Source organism: Gambusia affinis, linkage group LG07 (genome assembly GCF_019740435.1).
Source record: "Gambusia affinis linkage group LG07, SWU_Gaff_1.0, whole genome shotgun sequence".
In the NCBI taxonomy this organism is placed as follows: domain Eukaryota; kingdom Metazoa; phylum Chordata; class Actinopteri; order Cyprinodontiformes; family Poeciliidae; genus Gambusia; species Gambusia affinis.
In genome coordinates, this window is record NC_057874.1 from 15661648 (window position 1) to 15677867 (window position 16220).

Genomic DNA, 16220 nt, shown 5'->3' on the forward strand with positions numbered 1-16220 from the left:
TCTAAACTTGAGGAAAAGACGAGGCTGAAACTGGAAAGGGAAGATAGTAAAAGGCCTGGAGCAACGCTGAGAGAGCAGCAAGAACTTCCAACAAGTACAGCTTGTGTTCCTTAAGCAACAAAAATCTCATGTATTCTCTATTTGCCTGGGCTACAGAGTCCACAAATCCAAATAAGTGGAATTGCACTGGATAATGTCAAAGTAGAAAAAGTATGAACATGCTTTATCAAAGCTATCTGTATACCTTTGAGGGCCACTGCACATCTGCTTTCATAACTACAAAAATACCCACACTGGTCCCTCTGCATGTCGAGGGGCTTTTAAGTTTTTTGCTACCTTGGTAAGGAGCCTCTCTTCTTCTGTGATACGGACTTTGTGGAGCTGTGCTGAAAAAGAAGACAGAAAGGAGCAGTACACTGCTGCAATGAAACAAAATGAAGCACAATTAAATATTAAAATTTGCACTAACATACCAGATCTGGCACGGGGATGCAGGTGGTGAGCACCTGAGAAGAAAGGAAGCATATGGTTAGATTCTGCAGGAGTAAACAAATGCTCCCCTTCCCGCAGACTGGGAATAAATTAGTTCATTATCTCGTCATTTGTTTGATTTAACGCGCTTGGCTCCACTCCAGCAACGAGAAGGAATGGAAAACAACTGTGGAACGAGACAGAAGGACATAAGCTGATGAGGAGGATAGTAAAATTCATTCCTCCACTGTCATCTCCAGCAGATGGCTGGAAGGAGCTTTGGCATAAATATTGAAATCTCTCATGACAGAAAAAAAAATTGTGAGAAACCGTCAATTAAGAAATAAACTTAGCAATATGTAAAGATGTTGATCCTCTCTCAGAAGCAGCTGAAAACACATTCAGAGACTTCAATTACCCTTTTCTCTTAACTTTGTACAGTTTGTCATAAAGAATGAATGGAGAATGGGAAATATATCAAAAGTTTAAAATAAAAGCTTATATCTTTACTCATCCTATAAAAAGATGGTATAGGGATTTATTGCTGCAGAAAGTCTGTACATGTGTTGTGCAGTCCTTCAACGCTTCTGATGACTCGGCAATAACTAAAACATAAGGCAAACACACAATCAAAATCACACACAGGGAAGCTGAGGCCCTTTGTAAAGGGCACAATAACAACACCAAAAAAACTCCACAGTGGTGCCTCTTTTGTCCTGAACCGGTCATACTGAAATCCCAGCTAACTGGTATAAACCCATACGCCACTGCGAAAGTATTTAAAATATAAAATTTGCTATTTCTACTCAGCTCTACACTTTGAGTCAGAAAATTGTGACGACAGATCAGCTTATAAACTTTTGACCTCTTGAACAATTAGACGAACAGCTGAGCCGCACTCAGTGGCGTCTCAGGAAAGCCAAACAGTGAAGGTTAAATGGTGGCAAACACTGACAGGTGTCAACTAAAAGAGACAAGTCAAGTTCTTGACAACAGCAGAGATTTACAACTAAAGCAACAGGAGAAAATGTTGATAAAAAGGAGACGTCCCATTGGCCACTGCAAGACCTTACTAAGTAACCTGATTGGTTGTAATAAATTAGGCTCACATCCCCCATTTTAAGGGGAATGGGGATAAGATACTTAGCATTTTATTAGGAACACTTGTTTAATTGATTGATAGAAGAAACAGCAAAAAAGTGCCAATCACATGGCATCAACTGAATAAATGTAGTAAGTCTAGACAAGGTGAAGATGCCCAAGCATTATAATGGAAGAAAAGGGGATTCAAGTGACTTTGAAAGTGGCATGGTTTCACAGCCATCTTGAGTATTTCAGAAGCTACTAATCTACTGGGATTACAGCAGAAAATGAGCTGCAGTTGTGTGGGTAAAAAGGCCTTGCTGATGTCAGAAGTCAGAGAAGTCTGGGCAGAAAAGGAGGGCAAAATACAACCACGGTGCATCGGATGCAGAATGAGGCTACAATAAAAAAAAAACATTAAAAATGAGACCAGAGTTCACACAGGCTGCGCAGAATTAGTGGACTGAATTCATGAGTCTCAATTTTAGCTGCAATATTCAGATGGTATGTCAGAATTTGGTGTAAACAATGTGAGCATGTGGATCCATCCTGTCTCGTGTCAGTGGTTTAGGCTACTTGCGTGAGCAGTATAGGAGACATTGTTCTGCAGCACCCATTCAAGTTGAAATTCTAGCAATACCAAATGCATAAAGGCAAAGAAACTACCATCATGCATCTATTAAAATTTGAACAAGTGGCATAAATATTGAACACAAGACAGGAATTTCTTCACCCTGCCACTAGAACTGTACACAGCAATGAGAGGTGGTGTGAGAATGAAGGAGGAATCTGTGGTATTTCGTTCAATAAATTTAAGAAATATCTACAGTTGTGATACTCCTTTGTTTGTTTTTTTATTTACTGATTGTTGTACAACATAAACCAAAAACCTCAACTTTAATACCTTCATGTCTCTAGGCACAGATGGGCAGATCATCCACATGAACCCAAATGAATAAACACTGTGATCAAGCCATGGGGGATAATTTACAGGTTTAATAATGGTAATTGACAGAATAAATTGAGGAACAGCAGGGAGACAGACAAAACAAACAAATGTACCCATGTAAAAATCCAAACGTAAACACGCAGATACACATATAGTAAAAAAAAATTTAAAAATGGTGGCCCTTAGAGGCAGAGACCACGGAGAAGCAGAATTCAGGCAGAAGAGCAGGACACCAACGTCAACAGGAAGCAATTTGCAACAGGATGTCAGAGTTAGTTGGCAGAGGTCCACAAACACACAGAAACATGCAGGGCAATGCGTGTGTGCTTGGTAGCTCTGCCAGCCGCAGGGTCTTCATTAATGCATGCTGGAGCCAACGGGACTCGGGCCATCTGGTTCAGTTTGTCTTGTTCATAAGTTAGCATTTACTAAGGTGCCAGTGACAGCACTCCATCCCTCCCTCCATCAGGAGCAGAATAAATGTTGGTGGACTGGCTGGTGGGTCCTGTGGTTCGACTTTACTTATTCTTCCAGAAAGAAACTTTTCATTCATTCAGTAGAAACTGTAACGATGCAGATTTTCTGAGTTACTCTGAACTGAGATATTTCTTTCTCCAGTAGTTTAGTCTACTAGACAAGTACTTAAAAGACAAGACAAGTACTTTATTTTAAGAAATGTTCTCATCTCTGCATAATAAATGTACCAAGTGATTAATTTCAGTTCCATCAGAAGTCGGATCTGGACTGATGCGAGTCTGAATGAGTCTAAACATTAAATGTGAGGCAAACTACTGATATATTTCACCATATTTGGTACATTCAGTCTCTTAAGTTTTACAACCTTGACCTAATTTCTTTCAAATTTCTAAAATTCTGACTTTTGAGTACCAATGCAACGCAAGTAAAAGTATTCATCTTTTTATCTAAATGTAAATCTCCTTAAACATTGGGAGCTTGTTTTGTTTTTCTTTAAATTTTATCATTTTAACTGTAGTTAGAATAAGAAAATAAAAAAAAATAAAAACTCCACTTGTGATCATTTTTAGCCCCTTTGCCTCACAGTGAGAAGGTTCTGTGGATTCCAGGTACTCTTTCAGTGTTCCACTTTCCAAACACAGGCAAAATGCTATCAGGTGTGTGTGAATATTATTTATCTAGCAGATTGTTGAATTGTGCAGGTCGTACTCTGCCTCTTATCTGTTGACTGATGACGATGGACGCAAAGCAACCTTACAAGTATTAATTACAAAATGAATGGGTGGAAGGAAACAAATATTGAGTGTCACCCAAATAAATCTTACTTACTAATGTAGGCTGTTTTGTCAGCCTAATGTCAATTAATAAACCCATTTATTGAGGGTTTCAAAACCAAACCCACAATGTTGCGTCAAACCTATAATGCATCAGTTTTCTCAGGTATGGATTGGTCCATTTTCCTCACAGGATTAGCAAAGGAAAACAACCCAACATTTTGTCATGGTCTACTTGACTACAGTCGATTGTTAAGCACTCGCAATATCAAGACCTTAACGACATAATATGCGTCCGCCTGATGACTGCCATGTCTTGCTTTGTGTTTTCAGAGAAAGCAAATCCAAACACATGGCTCTGTCAGACCAGTGGAGGTGGGATCTACATGTGAATGTTGGAGACTTGGGCATCAGGCGTTTCTCTCTGAGCTGACATCTCTCACTGGAAAGAGGGAGAAGTGAGTAAGCCGTCCTGTCAGTATGAGGGAAAATGACCACAGCTCCTTCCAAATTCCATAGACTCATGAAAAGCTAAAACAAAGTCCCTTTAAAAAAAAAAAAAAAAAAAAAAAACATACAGAAAGTCCAAGTTTAGCTCAGGGAAATTTTAGGAGTGGCTGGAATAATTTCTTGAAGGCACATGTCATTCATCTCTGCATTTTATCTTTCTGCTTTCATCATTTATTCCCAAGTTATCACTCCTCCGCCCCCTTTAAGCTTCTCTTCTTCTTTCATTCATCTATGCCACTGCTTACAGTGCTTCAAGCAGGTCCTCTTATCCCTCCCATCACCCATTCAGACAACGTTAGATGACAAACACCGGCCTGATAAATATCGCCACACGGAGCCAGAGCTCGTCAGAGTGGAGGAGTGGGAGCTCAAACAAAACCAAACCATAAGGGGGATAGAAAGATAGGGGGATCGTATCGGGAAAAGAGATGGGAGAGGAAATGGGGGTTAGGGAGGAAAACAGAGAGAGAGAAAACAAGGGAGAGTTTTGAGTGGGAGAAAGATGTCAACAGCTGAACATGCCTCGTGAGTCTCACACAGATTTAACAGCGCTATTTTAATAAGGCTTCTTATTTTAGACTAAATAGAATCCATCTCAAAAGACTTGAAAGCTTAGTTTGACTATTTGGATGTCAGTCATCTCACAAATCCACTCACCTTCTTTGTTGTAATTATGGCAACACTTCTAAGTGGATTTGTACCATGTGCCATGTAACCAGTTTATGGCTGTGGTAAATCACTGTCCTTAGTTGGCCTAGCTGCCCTTTTTGGTCAAGAACGTTTAGCACCTGGACAATTAAAATGAAACAACTCTCACGTCCATACAAAGCACATGAAATGCGTTTCAGATGACATTCTTAAAGACTTAGCCCGTTTAGAATGTTCTGCATCAATGGGGAATGGCCTAATTCCCGGAATATTAACCGGCTTATCTCAGGAAATGAAAAGTAGAGGGTCAGTGTAAACATTTGAGGGATGCATCCACACTTGTGGCCTGTGATACTCAGCCGTTGCCAGGGTGAGGGAGAGCAGTAAAGTTAAATTAAGCGTGATAATTATCTGCATGCGGCTCGTGATGTCAGTGATTATTACAAAAAGCAATAATAAAGCGACTGCGATAAGCCGCCGTTATTTCACAGAGATATTCATCGCGAAGGATATTTTTGTTTCTTTCCGACATCCGCTTCGGCCTGTCTTTACCATTTGTGTTTTTGGCTTTCCACTAATGTGCAGTGACACTCTGCGCTGGCACAGGACTGCGTGTTTACCTGGCTCCCTGCGGTGACACATGAAAGGCTGCAAAGGTTGGAAAATGAGGCTCCCGGAAGACGGGAGTAAAACACAAAACGTTTGGATGAGAGCTGGCCTTTCTGCAGGATTTACACCTCTGGAACTGTTTCACAAATTTCTAGCATTACACCTATAAATTGCAGCACATATTAACGGATTCTGCCTGTGTCTAATGTAATCTCAGTATAATGACAGCTGTTAAAGGTTTGTTTCAATGTAGCACTTATAGGGGCCGTGGCAAACATATGGAGTTACTCTTGTAAGATGAAAACTCTTTACCTTTTGACCTGCGTGCAAATCACTCTGAAAAGCATCCGTATGACAAAACATGGTTGTGGCAAAATCATACTGGGAGCTGAAATAATAATAAAAAAAAAAAGCTTATGGCTTTTGAATAGTTTTTCAAGAAAATGTCTTTGGCCTCACCCGCCAGCAGAAAAAGCTATATAAAATAAATCTTTGCAGGATTTAAAATATATATATATATATATATCCAGTCCCAACAACAACAAAAAAGCACACACGCTGCCTAATTACAATGTCAACTGATGAGTAGGTATGTATCACTAAATTAGCAGCTACTAAACATGCATGTTAATATCTAAATTAATTAGCGTAAGCCAGGACGTCTGAATGTTTATTCGCAGACGGACATCAACAGAAACTGTTTTGTGCAGCTTTAATGTGAAAGGTATCAAAGATGTTCATTCGGGGTCACAGCATCCAAACCAGCTTCTATAATTTGAATTCCACCTCAGTCCTGTGCCATTTTCCTCATAAATGTCTCATTAAAAAGTAACTGTCATGAATTCACTCGGGAGAATGAATAATTCAAACCTGTGTATGTCTTACAGGCCAGCGGAGGAGTGCTTTTAATTCATCGGAGCAAACAAAATCCACTTTTTTTATACATATATTTATCAAACTATGAGATCTCTGGCTACATATTTATAAGAAAAAAAAAATACACACAACAGAGAAAAGTCTGCAGAGAAATATAAAAATAATAAAAAAAAGATTAAACCTAAAAGAAGTTTCAGCTACTGTGCCCATCATGGGAAGCTAAACTCAAATAAATACAACACAGAGTGTGTTTTACCTCTTCCAGAGGAGCGTCTGTCCTTTCCCTCCGCCTCTGAGCGGTCCTGTGTGTGGACTGTGTCGACACACAGCCCGCCTCACTCCTCTAGCGCACACAAACGCTTTGCTCGCTCTCTCACCAACTCACTTCATCTTCCACCCTCATAATAAGGCACACACACACACTATGAGTGTGGAGGCAGAGCGCGCAGCGTAGCATTAAACCCTATCACCGCGTCTGTGACATACAAGCAGAGACGGCCGAGCGCGTCAGCGGGGAGAGTGCTGTTGCTTGCTCGTGCACTCAGGGCTACTTCGGTATTCTGCATGCAGACAGCGAGCTGCCGTGCACGGTGCACTGATGTCTGCTGACCTCTCCAGCAGCCTTAGGGTCTGGTAGTAGAAATGACAAAAGAGAAGCTGAAGTGACAGAAGGAAGAGCATGAGTAATCTGGTATTTGGATGAATGGCAAAGATAAATAGGGGAGAAATTCTGAAATCCTACCAGATTGAAACAAAAGAAAAAATTCAGACATTTTAGTTTTAACAATAGCAATAACAAAAAAAAAATAAGCAGAAAGATGAAAATGTGGCATTTGAAAGTGTTACAAGAAGATGAATTATACAGAAAGGGACTTGGCGTGACATGAAGCAGACATCAGTCTCCACTCTTGACCTAATGTTCCTCTTTATTTATGAATACCCCAAAATGGGAATGATCAAACACACACACACAAACACACACGCCTACACAGCTGCCTCCCACCCCCACAATCACTCACTAGCAAGCATCTGTGGCACTCCTGTCATTTTCTATATTTACCCACTCTGACTTCTCCTGTCCACACTGATCACCATCCTGTGTGACGAAGTCGTCCCTCATCCGCGGAACCATGCTTCCCTGGCTGCTGCCTCAGAGAAATGTTTTTGCCTATTGCCGTGGTTACCGGAGGCATAAGTGTGATGAAAATAATAGATGCGATCTTTCTATTTTTAAGGCTTGCTGGTAAGGCACGGGAACTGACAGAGTTTACATATGCAGTAAGATTATGGAGATAAACATTGTTCCCATAAGGTGGATTATTAATGTTTTCAGGCTAATGGAGAAAATCTGTAAAATGGGTACAAATACAACCTTTTGTGTGTGTGTGTGGGGGGGGGGGCGTGTGTGGGTGTGTGTGTGTGTGTGTGCGTCAGACCTCAGAAAGAATGTAGCTTCCTAAGAGTATTTTTTTTATTTGTTCTGCCGAACATGAACAGTGGCAAACAGCAACCTGCTTATGGTGGGGTCACGACCTCAGTGGCGAGTGATACTGAGCTGTTGTCACATGAGGGTAAGGGGACCGCTGCCAATGTTTTGACATAAGCTGTGGACAGAGGGAGTGCTTGTCTCACAGAGTGGAAACATGTCATCCTAAAATGAAACAGTCCACTCTTTGTCCAAAGCCCTGGGTCTCCAACACGTTTTCCACTTTCAGGCATTTGCTTTTATTTATAGGTTCTTTACATCCCATTTATTTGAAATGTGAGGACAAGTGGGTTTGTGTTTATTGTGGAAATAATAAACACAAACCCAATTGTTCAGGACGTGCCTGAATCAGCTGTAACATAGGCCGGTCCAACATCAAGTAACAATTCAGCTTTAAAATCAGACTAATTCATTGCTCAGCATCTTCTTCAAGTGTGATCAATATTATTCAGAGCAATCAACAACGTCTCTGCTAAATGAAGTAAAAAAAATTAGAGCCTTTGCTCAAATGTGTCTTAGCATTTCAAAGATGCTATCAACTATTTTATGTTTTCCTATATATTTATTTCTCTTTTCAATACTAAAGTAAATTCTGCTACTTCTATATAGAAAATACCTGCTTTTACAATTCAAGAGGCGGAAACATAATTTCATGAATTATAAATTAAAATAGTAAAGTCAAAAACAAAAGCCTGAAAAGAAGCTGTTTAAGGTTTTTCCACCAGCTGCATAACTGCAAAAACGTGAAGTAAGGTTACTCTGGTCAGACAAGACTTAACTTTTTAGGCATACACGCAAACTAGCACATTGTCCATGCGTTAGTTTGGCGGTGGCAGCATCATGGTGTCAGGATACTTTTCAGAAAACAGTGTTAGAGGCTGCAAAAGAACTGAAACCAGGGAGGAGGTTCACCTAGTAGCAGGACAACAGCTCTAAACATACAGGGATTAAAGGTTAAGTCACTTCCTTTCCACAGATGCTGGAGTTTGAACAGCAGTAATTGTTGGGGTGTGCACTACTGCACCGTTTTCAAAATTATTATGCAAGGGATATTTTCTCAGATTTTCTTAAATGGTGAATGCAAATGATGGTCAGTATAATTTTAAAGTCATTAACTATTACAGTGTAAATCAAATTTTACTGAACATACTGTTTGGGTTGAATGTCCGTCTTACCTTTGCTTCACATTTCTTGTGGACCACAATCTTGCACTCTGCAACCAATAAGAAGAGGACCTGCTTTAACTCTGGGAATCCATTTTGAAGTCCATGAAAAAAAGACAGCCAGGATGATCTTGTCTGCCCGCATCCCCCGCTGGTCAGGCCTGACTCTGGACCTGCTGCACCTGATCTGACAGAGGTGTGTGGACTCACCCTTGCAGAAAACTCCTGGGTTGTCAACGTTCTGCTCACACACGTCACACGCCCGTCGTTTTTTGAAGCTCTTCGCCGTGAAGGCGTGACTCATTGGCTTGGTGAGCTGGAGGAACACAAAGGCTGATCACCAATGCAGAATACGCAGCATATGCATGAAAACACAGATGCTGCTCCTGAGAGGAAAGCGTTATTTCAGTGATGTCAAACTGAAAAGAGCACGAAAACTCTCCCAACGTGCACTGTGAGCGCGCGATGTCGTGACGAGCCGAGGTTTGGCGGTTTTCTTGTCATTTCCTCGGACGTCTCGGTTCAGATTGTCCCCCTGCGGTGCTGTTGTCAGTACGGATGTGTGCTGTTTCAGCGACACACTGGCATGCACACAGATAGCCTGCTGTAAACTCAGCATCCTCCACAAAAGAGTACCTGTCATCTCACACCGTCTTCTAAAATGCTCTTATTCTGTCTCGGTCTGTGGGCCGATCGCATGATGAAACACTGGAGGTTCAGCTGCTCATTTCCATGTTTTTCCCTGTTTTGAATTTGTACAGGCAAGCTGAATGTGACTGTTGAGCACATTTATTGTATAAATTAAGTTTCTTCTCATCTTGTCCTTTTTCAGATCTACCTTCAAATCGTGTTGCGTGACGTTTTCTCTGACGCAATATTGAGCAAAGATCTTTGTTCAACATTACAAGGTGGGAGCAACCTGGACAATGTTGGCAGCTGTGTAAATATAAACTTGGAGTTTCTGTTGGCAAAGGAAAACATAAATATGACAGAAGCAGAATCGACTATTTCTGGAATGCAGTTTCATATACAGTGACTTACAAAAGTATTCACACACTTTAAAGTTTTTTTTTTCTGATTTTCTCATAATACAGTCACTAACTTTGAAGTATTTTACTTGAATTTTGCGTGGTGAACCAAATGAAATGATGTAAAACGGCTTTATTTCATTAAAAACTGATAAACTGCACGCAGGCTTTGATCTAATCCATTTTTGCAGCTTCTAACACGTTGGCCTTCATGATCTCACTGTATTTCCCTGATGAACTTCCCTGTCCCTGCTAAAGGACGACATTCCCACAGCATGATGCTGCCACCCCCATGTTTCAAATTGGCAATGGTATATTCATTGTTTCCCAGGTTGGCCAATATATTAGTTTTAGATCTCATTTGACTTAGGGTAACACCTTACCCTGAAAAATTAATTCTGCCACCTGAGCTGTGGAAGATGATGCATTCCTGTGAGCAGAGACGTCTCTGTCTAGGAAGCCAAAGCAAGGAGCTGTGAATGGCGTCACATTCATTTCAAGATCGACGTAGTTGCAAGAAGACAGTGGGATTTTCTACTGCTTGATCGCAGGACAACATTCTCCATGTTTTATACATTCAAACTCGAAAGGGGTGTGCTGGCATTCTACAGTATTCTGAAGGCCAGGGACTAAACTAGATAAAAACCACCAGAAATGCTAATAAACAGTTAATACCATCAACTCTTACTACATACATACCACCATACACATGGAGCCATATTGCATACCAAACCCTGGGTTGACTGGCAGCAGCCAACGTTCACAGTTGGAATAATAACTACTTCAAGGAGCACTATTGTTATGTTGCTGACTGGAAACTCAGAGAATCTGACTTTTGACTACAAAGAGAATACAATATACAATACCTTGGGCTTCCTGGCAGTTTCTTCTTGTCCAAGCAACTAATTTGGGTTGACGACCATCTCTAGGTCGGTTTGAAGTTTATCTTTCTTTTGTGTGTTTACTCATGATGTGTAACGACCCTTACAGATCAGCTGCATTTTACCAGGAATAAACTACACCCTGGTAAACTCTATATATCATATAAGTGATTTGGGAGCAATTAGTTCGTACTGAATTTTATTTATTTATTTTTTATTTCAGAATATTGCCGTAAAACAGAGCTGAATGCAATCCCATGATATGCTTTCTGGTTGGTGAAAGGTGTGACTTTTTTTCCACTTCACATGCACTATTTTGTGTTGGTCTAATACATACAAATTTGTGGTTATAAAGTGACAAAATGTGAATAAACTCAAGACATATAAACACTCAGGGTTCTGTAATATTACTGTCTGAAACATTTTATCAAAATAAATAAGTGGTATTATGCCTTATCTAAGCTTAAAATACAAATTATAACAAAAAACCCCCCTAAAAATACATCAATCCACACAAAATATGAACTGGAAAGTTAAAGGCACTGAGTCATAACGCACAGCTTTGTTTTTTTTTTTCCTCTTTTCTTCAAATAACCACCTTTCCTGGTGAAAAGAAATGGGATGGTGTTTATATAAGGTTGTGTTCTAAACCACCAGAGTAAAGCCATTTGTCAGCATGTGAGGCACATTAAACCTTTACAATTTTCCAGGAACAGAGGAGGGGTCAGGGAAAATCTGGAGGAAGGTGGGGTTATAGCATGCTAAATGGTGGCGTGTGCGGCAGAGTGGGAGAAGTTCAGAGCAGCAAACACTGTACACTGTTCTACAGTAACGAAGCGTGTAAAATTACTATTTTATTACAGTCTAACAAACATATGTAATGATCAGATGTGTACAGCCCACCTCAGTTGGTAATTAATTTACTGTAAGTATTTAATAGTAAAACAGTTGCTTTTCTCGTGCATACAGCATACTGTCTTAATATGTCATTTCTTTAACTGCTAAAATAAAAAAATGCCAAGAATATTGCCTTTTAGTTTTGCTATCCCAAATTCTGTACAACAGCAGTTTAGACTGTTGTACAGACCAGGCTAAACTGCAGTAACTCTTAATCTCCACTAAAGGCCGCTACAGGCACTGCGTGTAGAGTCAAAAACCGTGAAAGGTTTCAATAATTTCAACCACCCCGCTGTATTCTAGGAAGCATTTTAATGTTGTCCATAATGTCTCACTCAGCTTGTCTATATCACTGTGTCTATGTCCCTATAACATAAACTTACAAACAAAATAAACAAATAAAACAGTGAAACAGACCTTTGGAGACACGTCTTGTGATTAAATGAAATAAAAAGAGTGTCTTGTTACATTTAGGGTGAAAAAGGGGAAATCTATGATTCTTTAAAACCCCAATCTTACTATAAAGTATGAGAGTGACATTAGCATGTTCTTTGTGTTTTCCTGTAAAGGAGGACTGGTGCAAAAGTGTATAAAATATTTATTTCTAATTCTGCTATTTCATATATTAAAATTATTTTTGGCAACTCTGGCTGACCTAAACAGGAAAAATTTAATCAGATTTAATTAGACAAAAATAAAGTCTTTTTGAACAGTGAACATAACTTTCAACCAGGCGACAAACATGTATTTTTCATATGTTTATTATTTTCTTTTTCTGATTATTTAGCTAAATATAGCAGTTCAGTTCAACAAGAACAAAATCGACACAAAAAAAGTCAATTGAGCCTTAGGTCTCTGCAATAATGTACAGTATATTGTCAGAGGCAACAAACTTTGATTAGATGCAAATTATTCCTCGAAATAAAACAATTAGATGAAAAATGTCTTCACTTATTTTTATTTTGGAGTAGCCCTTTCCTTTACAACTTTCTAACTCAGCTACTGTTGTGCCACAGCTGAAGATGAGCCGAGAGCGTCTCCTGGTGGACAAATTGTTGTAGTGCAGCTGACTCTTAAGAAAGAAAATTGTGATTACATCCTCGATTGTTTTTCGACCCTGGTCCTATTTGTTTTTGACACGATGGAGATCTATCTGTCAGACCAGATTAATCTAGTTTATTTTGAAAAGATAGGCTTAGAGGGATTTTAAGTAAAGTCTTTTTCTGGTCATCAATAACAAAAAAAAGTACTTGGTAATAAAAATCAACAGATGGTAAATTAGGTCACATTTTAAGACCCTCCTATAAAACAACTTCAGATTCTGTCATATTGCAATCAGAAACTTCTGTGACTCTTCTATCAAATCCTCCTAAAATAACATCTGGCTGAGACAGTTGCCTTGAAAAGTTACATAATTAGTAATCTAAGTCCACCCCCAGAAAAGGAGAGTACTGATCAAAGAACAACTTATGAGACCCATTGTAACTCCGGTTGGTTATTCATCCTACAAATCTTAACTTTATGGAAAAGGCGCCTTCATAAGGCTCTTACTGAGAGAAAGCCACAAGACGTCCTGTATGCTGTTTACCACAAGCCATCTGACAAACGGGGCAGACATCTGGAACAATGTGCTCTTGTCATAACATAAGACATGAACCAAACTTTGTCTACATGAAAATCGCTTTGCATGGTAGAGACCAACACTGTCTGCACATCATCTTAAGCACTCTACTCCATCTCATATCGACACATGCTGGTGGCAGCATCATGCTTTGTGGAGGCCTTTCTTGAGCAGGGAAAGAGAGGGGAAGTGGTGGGAATACTTTAGCAAACCGTAAATCAATCAAACGCCAACTTCTTCGCACTCATGCAGCATTAAAGCTGATGACGGACAACAAGGCAGTTGAAAAGCTGCAAACTATTGACACTACCAGACTAAACCCATGATGCATGTGAAGTTGTTCTAAAACAGAGTGGAAATGTTTGTGAGTTCTTGTCTGCTCTTCTCCATAGCAGCACAAAATGATCTCTGGCTGAGTGGACATCGAGTCTCTGGGGGATTTCACGAGCATCAGCAGAGTTCTAGTGTTGCATTGCAGTATAAAAGAACCCCACCCCATGTGTTTTACTGCAGCCAACGTTTATGTCATTCCCCAACCATCTCTGACCACTAACGATAGCCTGAAGCGCCTCCACATCCAGTATGCAGATCCAGAGAGAGTCGCCAGCAATCAACACTACAAATGGATTTCTTTATGGCCGTGACAGTTGCATGATCTCTTTTTCTTTTGTTATTTCAGGAAAACAGCAACAGTTGCTTTTACAGTGAATCATCTATGTTGAAAGTTGTAAAATGAAAAAAAATGTCACCCAATTGTCCTGCAGTTCAACTAAAATCGTCTCCTCGACATTGAGTGGGCTGTGTACAGTAACACCCCCCCGCCACTGACTGCTTTTTTTCAGTCCCACCTCACAAGCGATGACACACACACACACACACACACACACACACACACACACACACACACACACATAATACACTGGCTACCCACTCAGGAAGAGACAGGAGCAGGTGGCAAGCTGGGGGTACGCTCCAGTTCTGGGTGGGTATTTATAACCTGCATGAGTCGGGGCCGCCACCTCTAAACAGCCGTGAAAAAAAGTTGAAAATAGGTGCAGGAATGAAGAGTGTGTGCGTGAGAGCAACAGAGAGAAACGGACACTTCAAAACCATCTCAGACCTCCTCAGCCAATATGAAGCGCTTTGTTTCTATCCACTGCCTCCAAGTCCACCCATCCAGCAGGGAATATGCGTTCATAATTTGGCATGGTCAAACACATGCATACACGCAAGTGATCCAGGCAGCTGAGAGACTTGAAACCACACGTGGAGATGGGGGGAGTAAAGGAAGGAAGCAAGGCTTGATGCAATACTTTGGCTTCTTTTAACAACACATTAAACTTACATGTACTGAGCTGGATGAGATTCTGACTCTTTCTTGATTTGATCAGAACACAGGCTTTATTTTAGCCCTCTGTGAGGTGCTTGTTTTGACATGTACCACTTTAAATGTAATTTGCGAGAACAAATTGTATCTCGTGCTTTTGGATCTCAAGTTTTCCTCAACACTGACATCATTCTTTTCAACAAATTAGGAAAGCAGAAGATTCCGCTGCCGCTGACCTCCGGAGAGCCACGGTGTGATTTTTACTCCGATTTGTTTGTTGTGGGCGACAAACAAATCCTGGCGCCTAGCCTTGACGGTTGCATCCGCGGGCAACACTTCCTTCTCGATTCTATAAGTGTTCAAAGTGCTCGGTCCAAGTCCACGCATGCTCCTAAATAGAACCCAGCAGACAGGAAGGCGGTGAGTCAAATCCAGGCAGTAATTAATACTACTTCCTGTCCACCCTGGAGCCTCGGGAGACGTCATTAAACATTAAACAAGAGAATCAGCTGCTGTGTGTGAAGTTATGCCGCAGCCTTATTAAATATAACAATAACTTTACAATACATCTCCCCTTGTGAGCAACTAATAATTATTTAATAAGTCAGCTATTAATAAAACTGTTAACACTTTAGACACCATTAATATTGGAGGTGAAATAGAAATAAATAAAAAAAACAGAGAAATTAGGTTTTTTTTCACACTGTGTGAAAAGACTGTTATCTGCCTGGGCAATTACTCATTATTGGTTTATACAGTATTAACCACTTTATTAATTATTACTTACAAACCTGTTGGAAGGATAGTGTTATTCATTTTGCATGAATTCTTCCCATATAAACCACCAATAAATATTTGGTAAACAAGTGACGGATGAAGATGTAAACCTTGTAATCTATTAATAGAGACTATTATTTACCAGGTTGTTACACTATACATCTCTTCCCTTTTAATCGTTTATAAAGTGTTACCAGGTTAATTCATGAAATAATTGTTCAGGATAGAGCTATTTTATTGGTGCCTTTACAGACGACTCTACCTATGAGCCACTAATAGGTCTAAAGCTGTAAGCGGTTTGTAAACATTTATTAAAGTCCATTATATTATTTTATATACATTATAGATCATTAGTGAAAGTCTGTTAGAGTAGCTAAAAGTGATGGCTGCTTTAATAAATGCCATAAGAGTTTATAGCTGCCTTAATACTTTACAAAGTGTTAGCTGCTTAAATTGCTAACCATTAATTCACGCTCCCTTGACAAGGGTTGTCTTTGTACCCTCCACTCTGCCCCTCATTATCAGGTGTAATAAGTTGTCAGTACACAAGTTAAGGATCAAGCTGTAATCACTTTAGAAGTCATTGAATAAACAGTGGGAGAGGCTGAAAACATGAGCAGCATCTTGCCAAATGAGATTCTGCG

At 40.0% G+C, this 16220-nt stretch overlaps 1 protein-coding gene across 4 annotated transcripts in view; it reads right to left on the minus strand.

Annotated features, from left to right (window-relative positions):
• Positions 1-16220, minus strand: part of LOC122833769 (tensin-2-like) — a 32491-nt gene that overhangs the window by 12208 nt on the left and 4063 nt on the right. For 3 of the 4 annotated variants that reach the window (XM_044121635.1, XM_044121634.1, XM_044121633.1), the window contains 4 exons: positions 9256-9361; positions 9058-9095; positions 474-506; positions 337-386 (listed from right to left, as the gene is read on the minus strand). In XM_044121635.1, coding sequence (XP_043977570.1) covers positions 337-386; positions 474-506; positions 9058-9095; positions 9256-9361 — 227 coding nt within the window. Of the gene's footprint in view, positions 1-336; positions 387-473; positions 507-6652; positions 6803-9057; positions 9096-9255; positions 9362-16220 lie in introns of those variants that run through there. The other variant, XM_044121636.1, reaches the window with a different exon arrangement.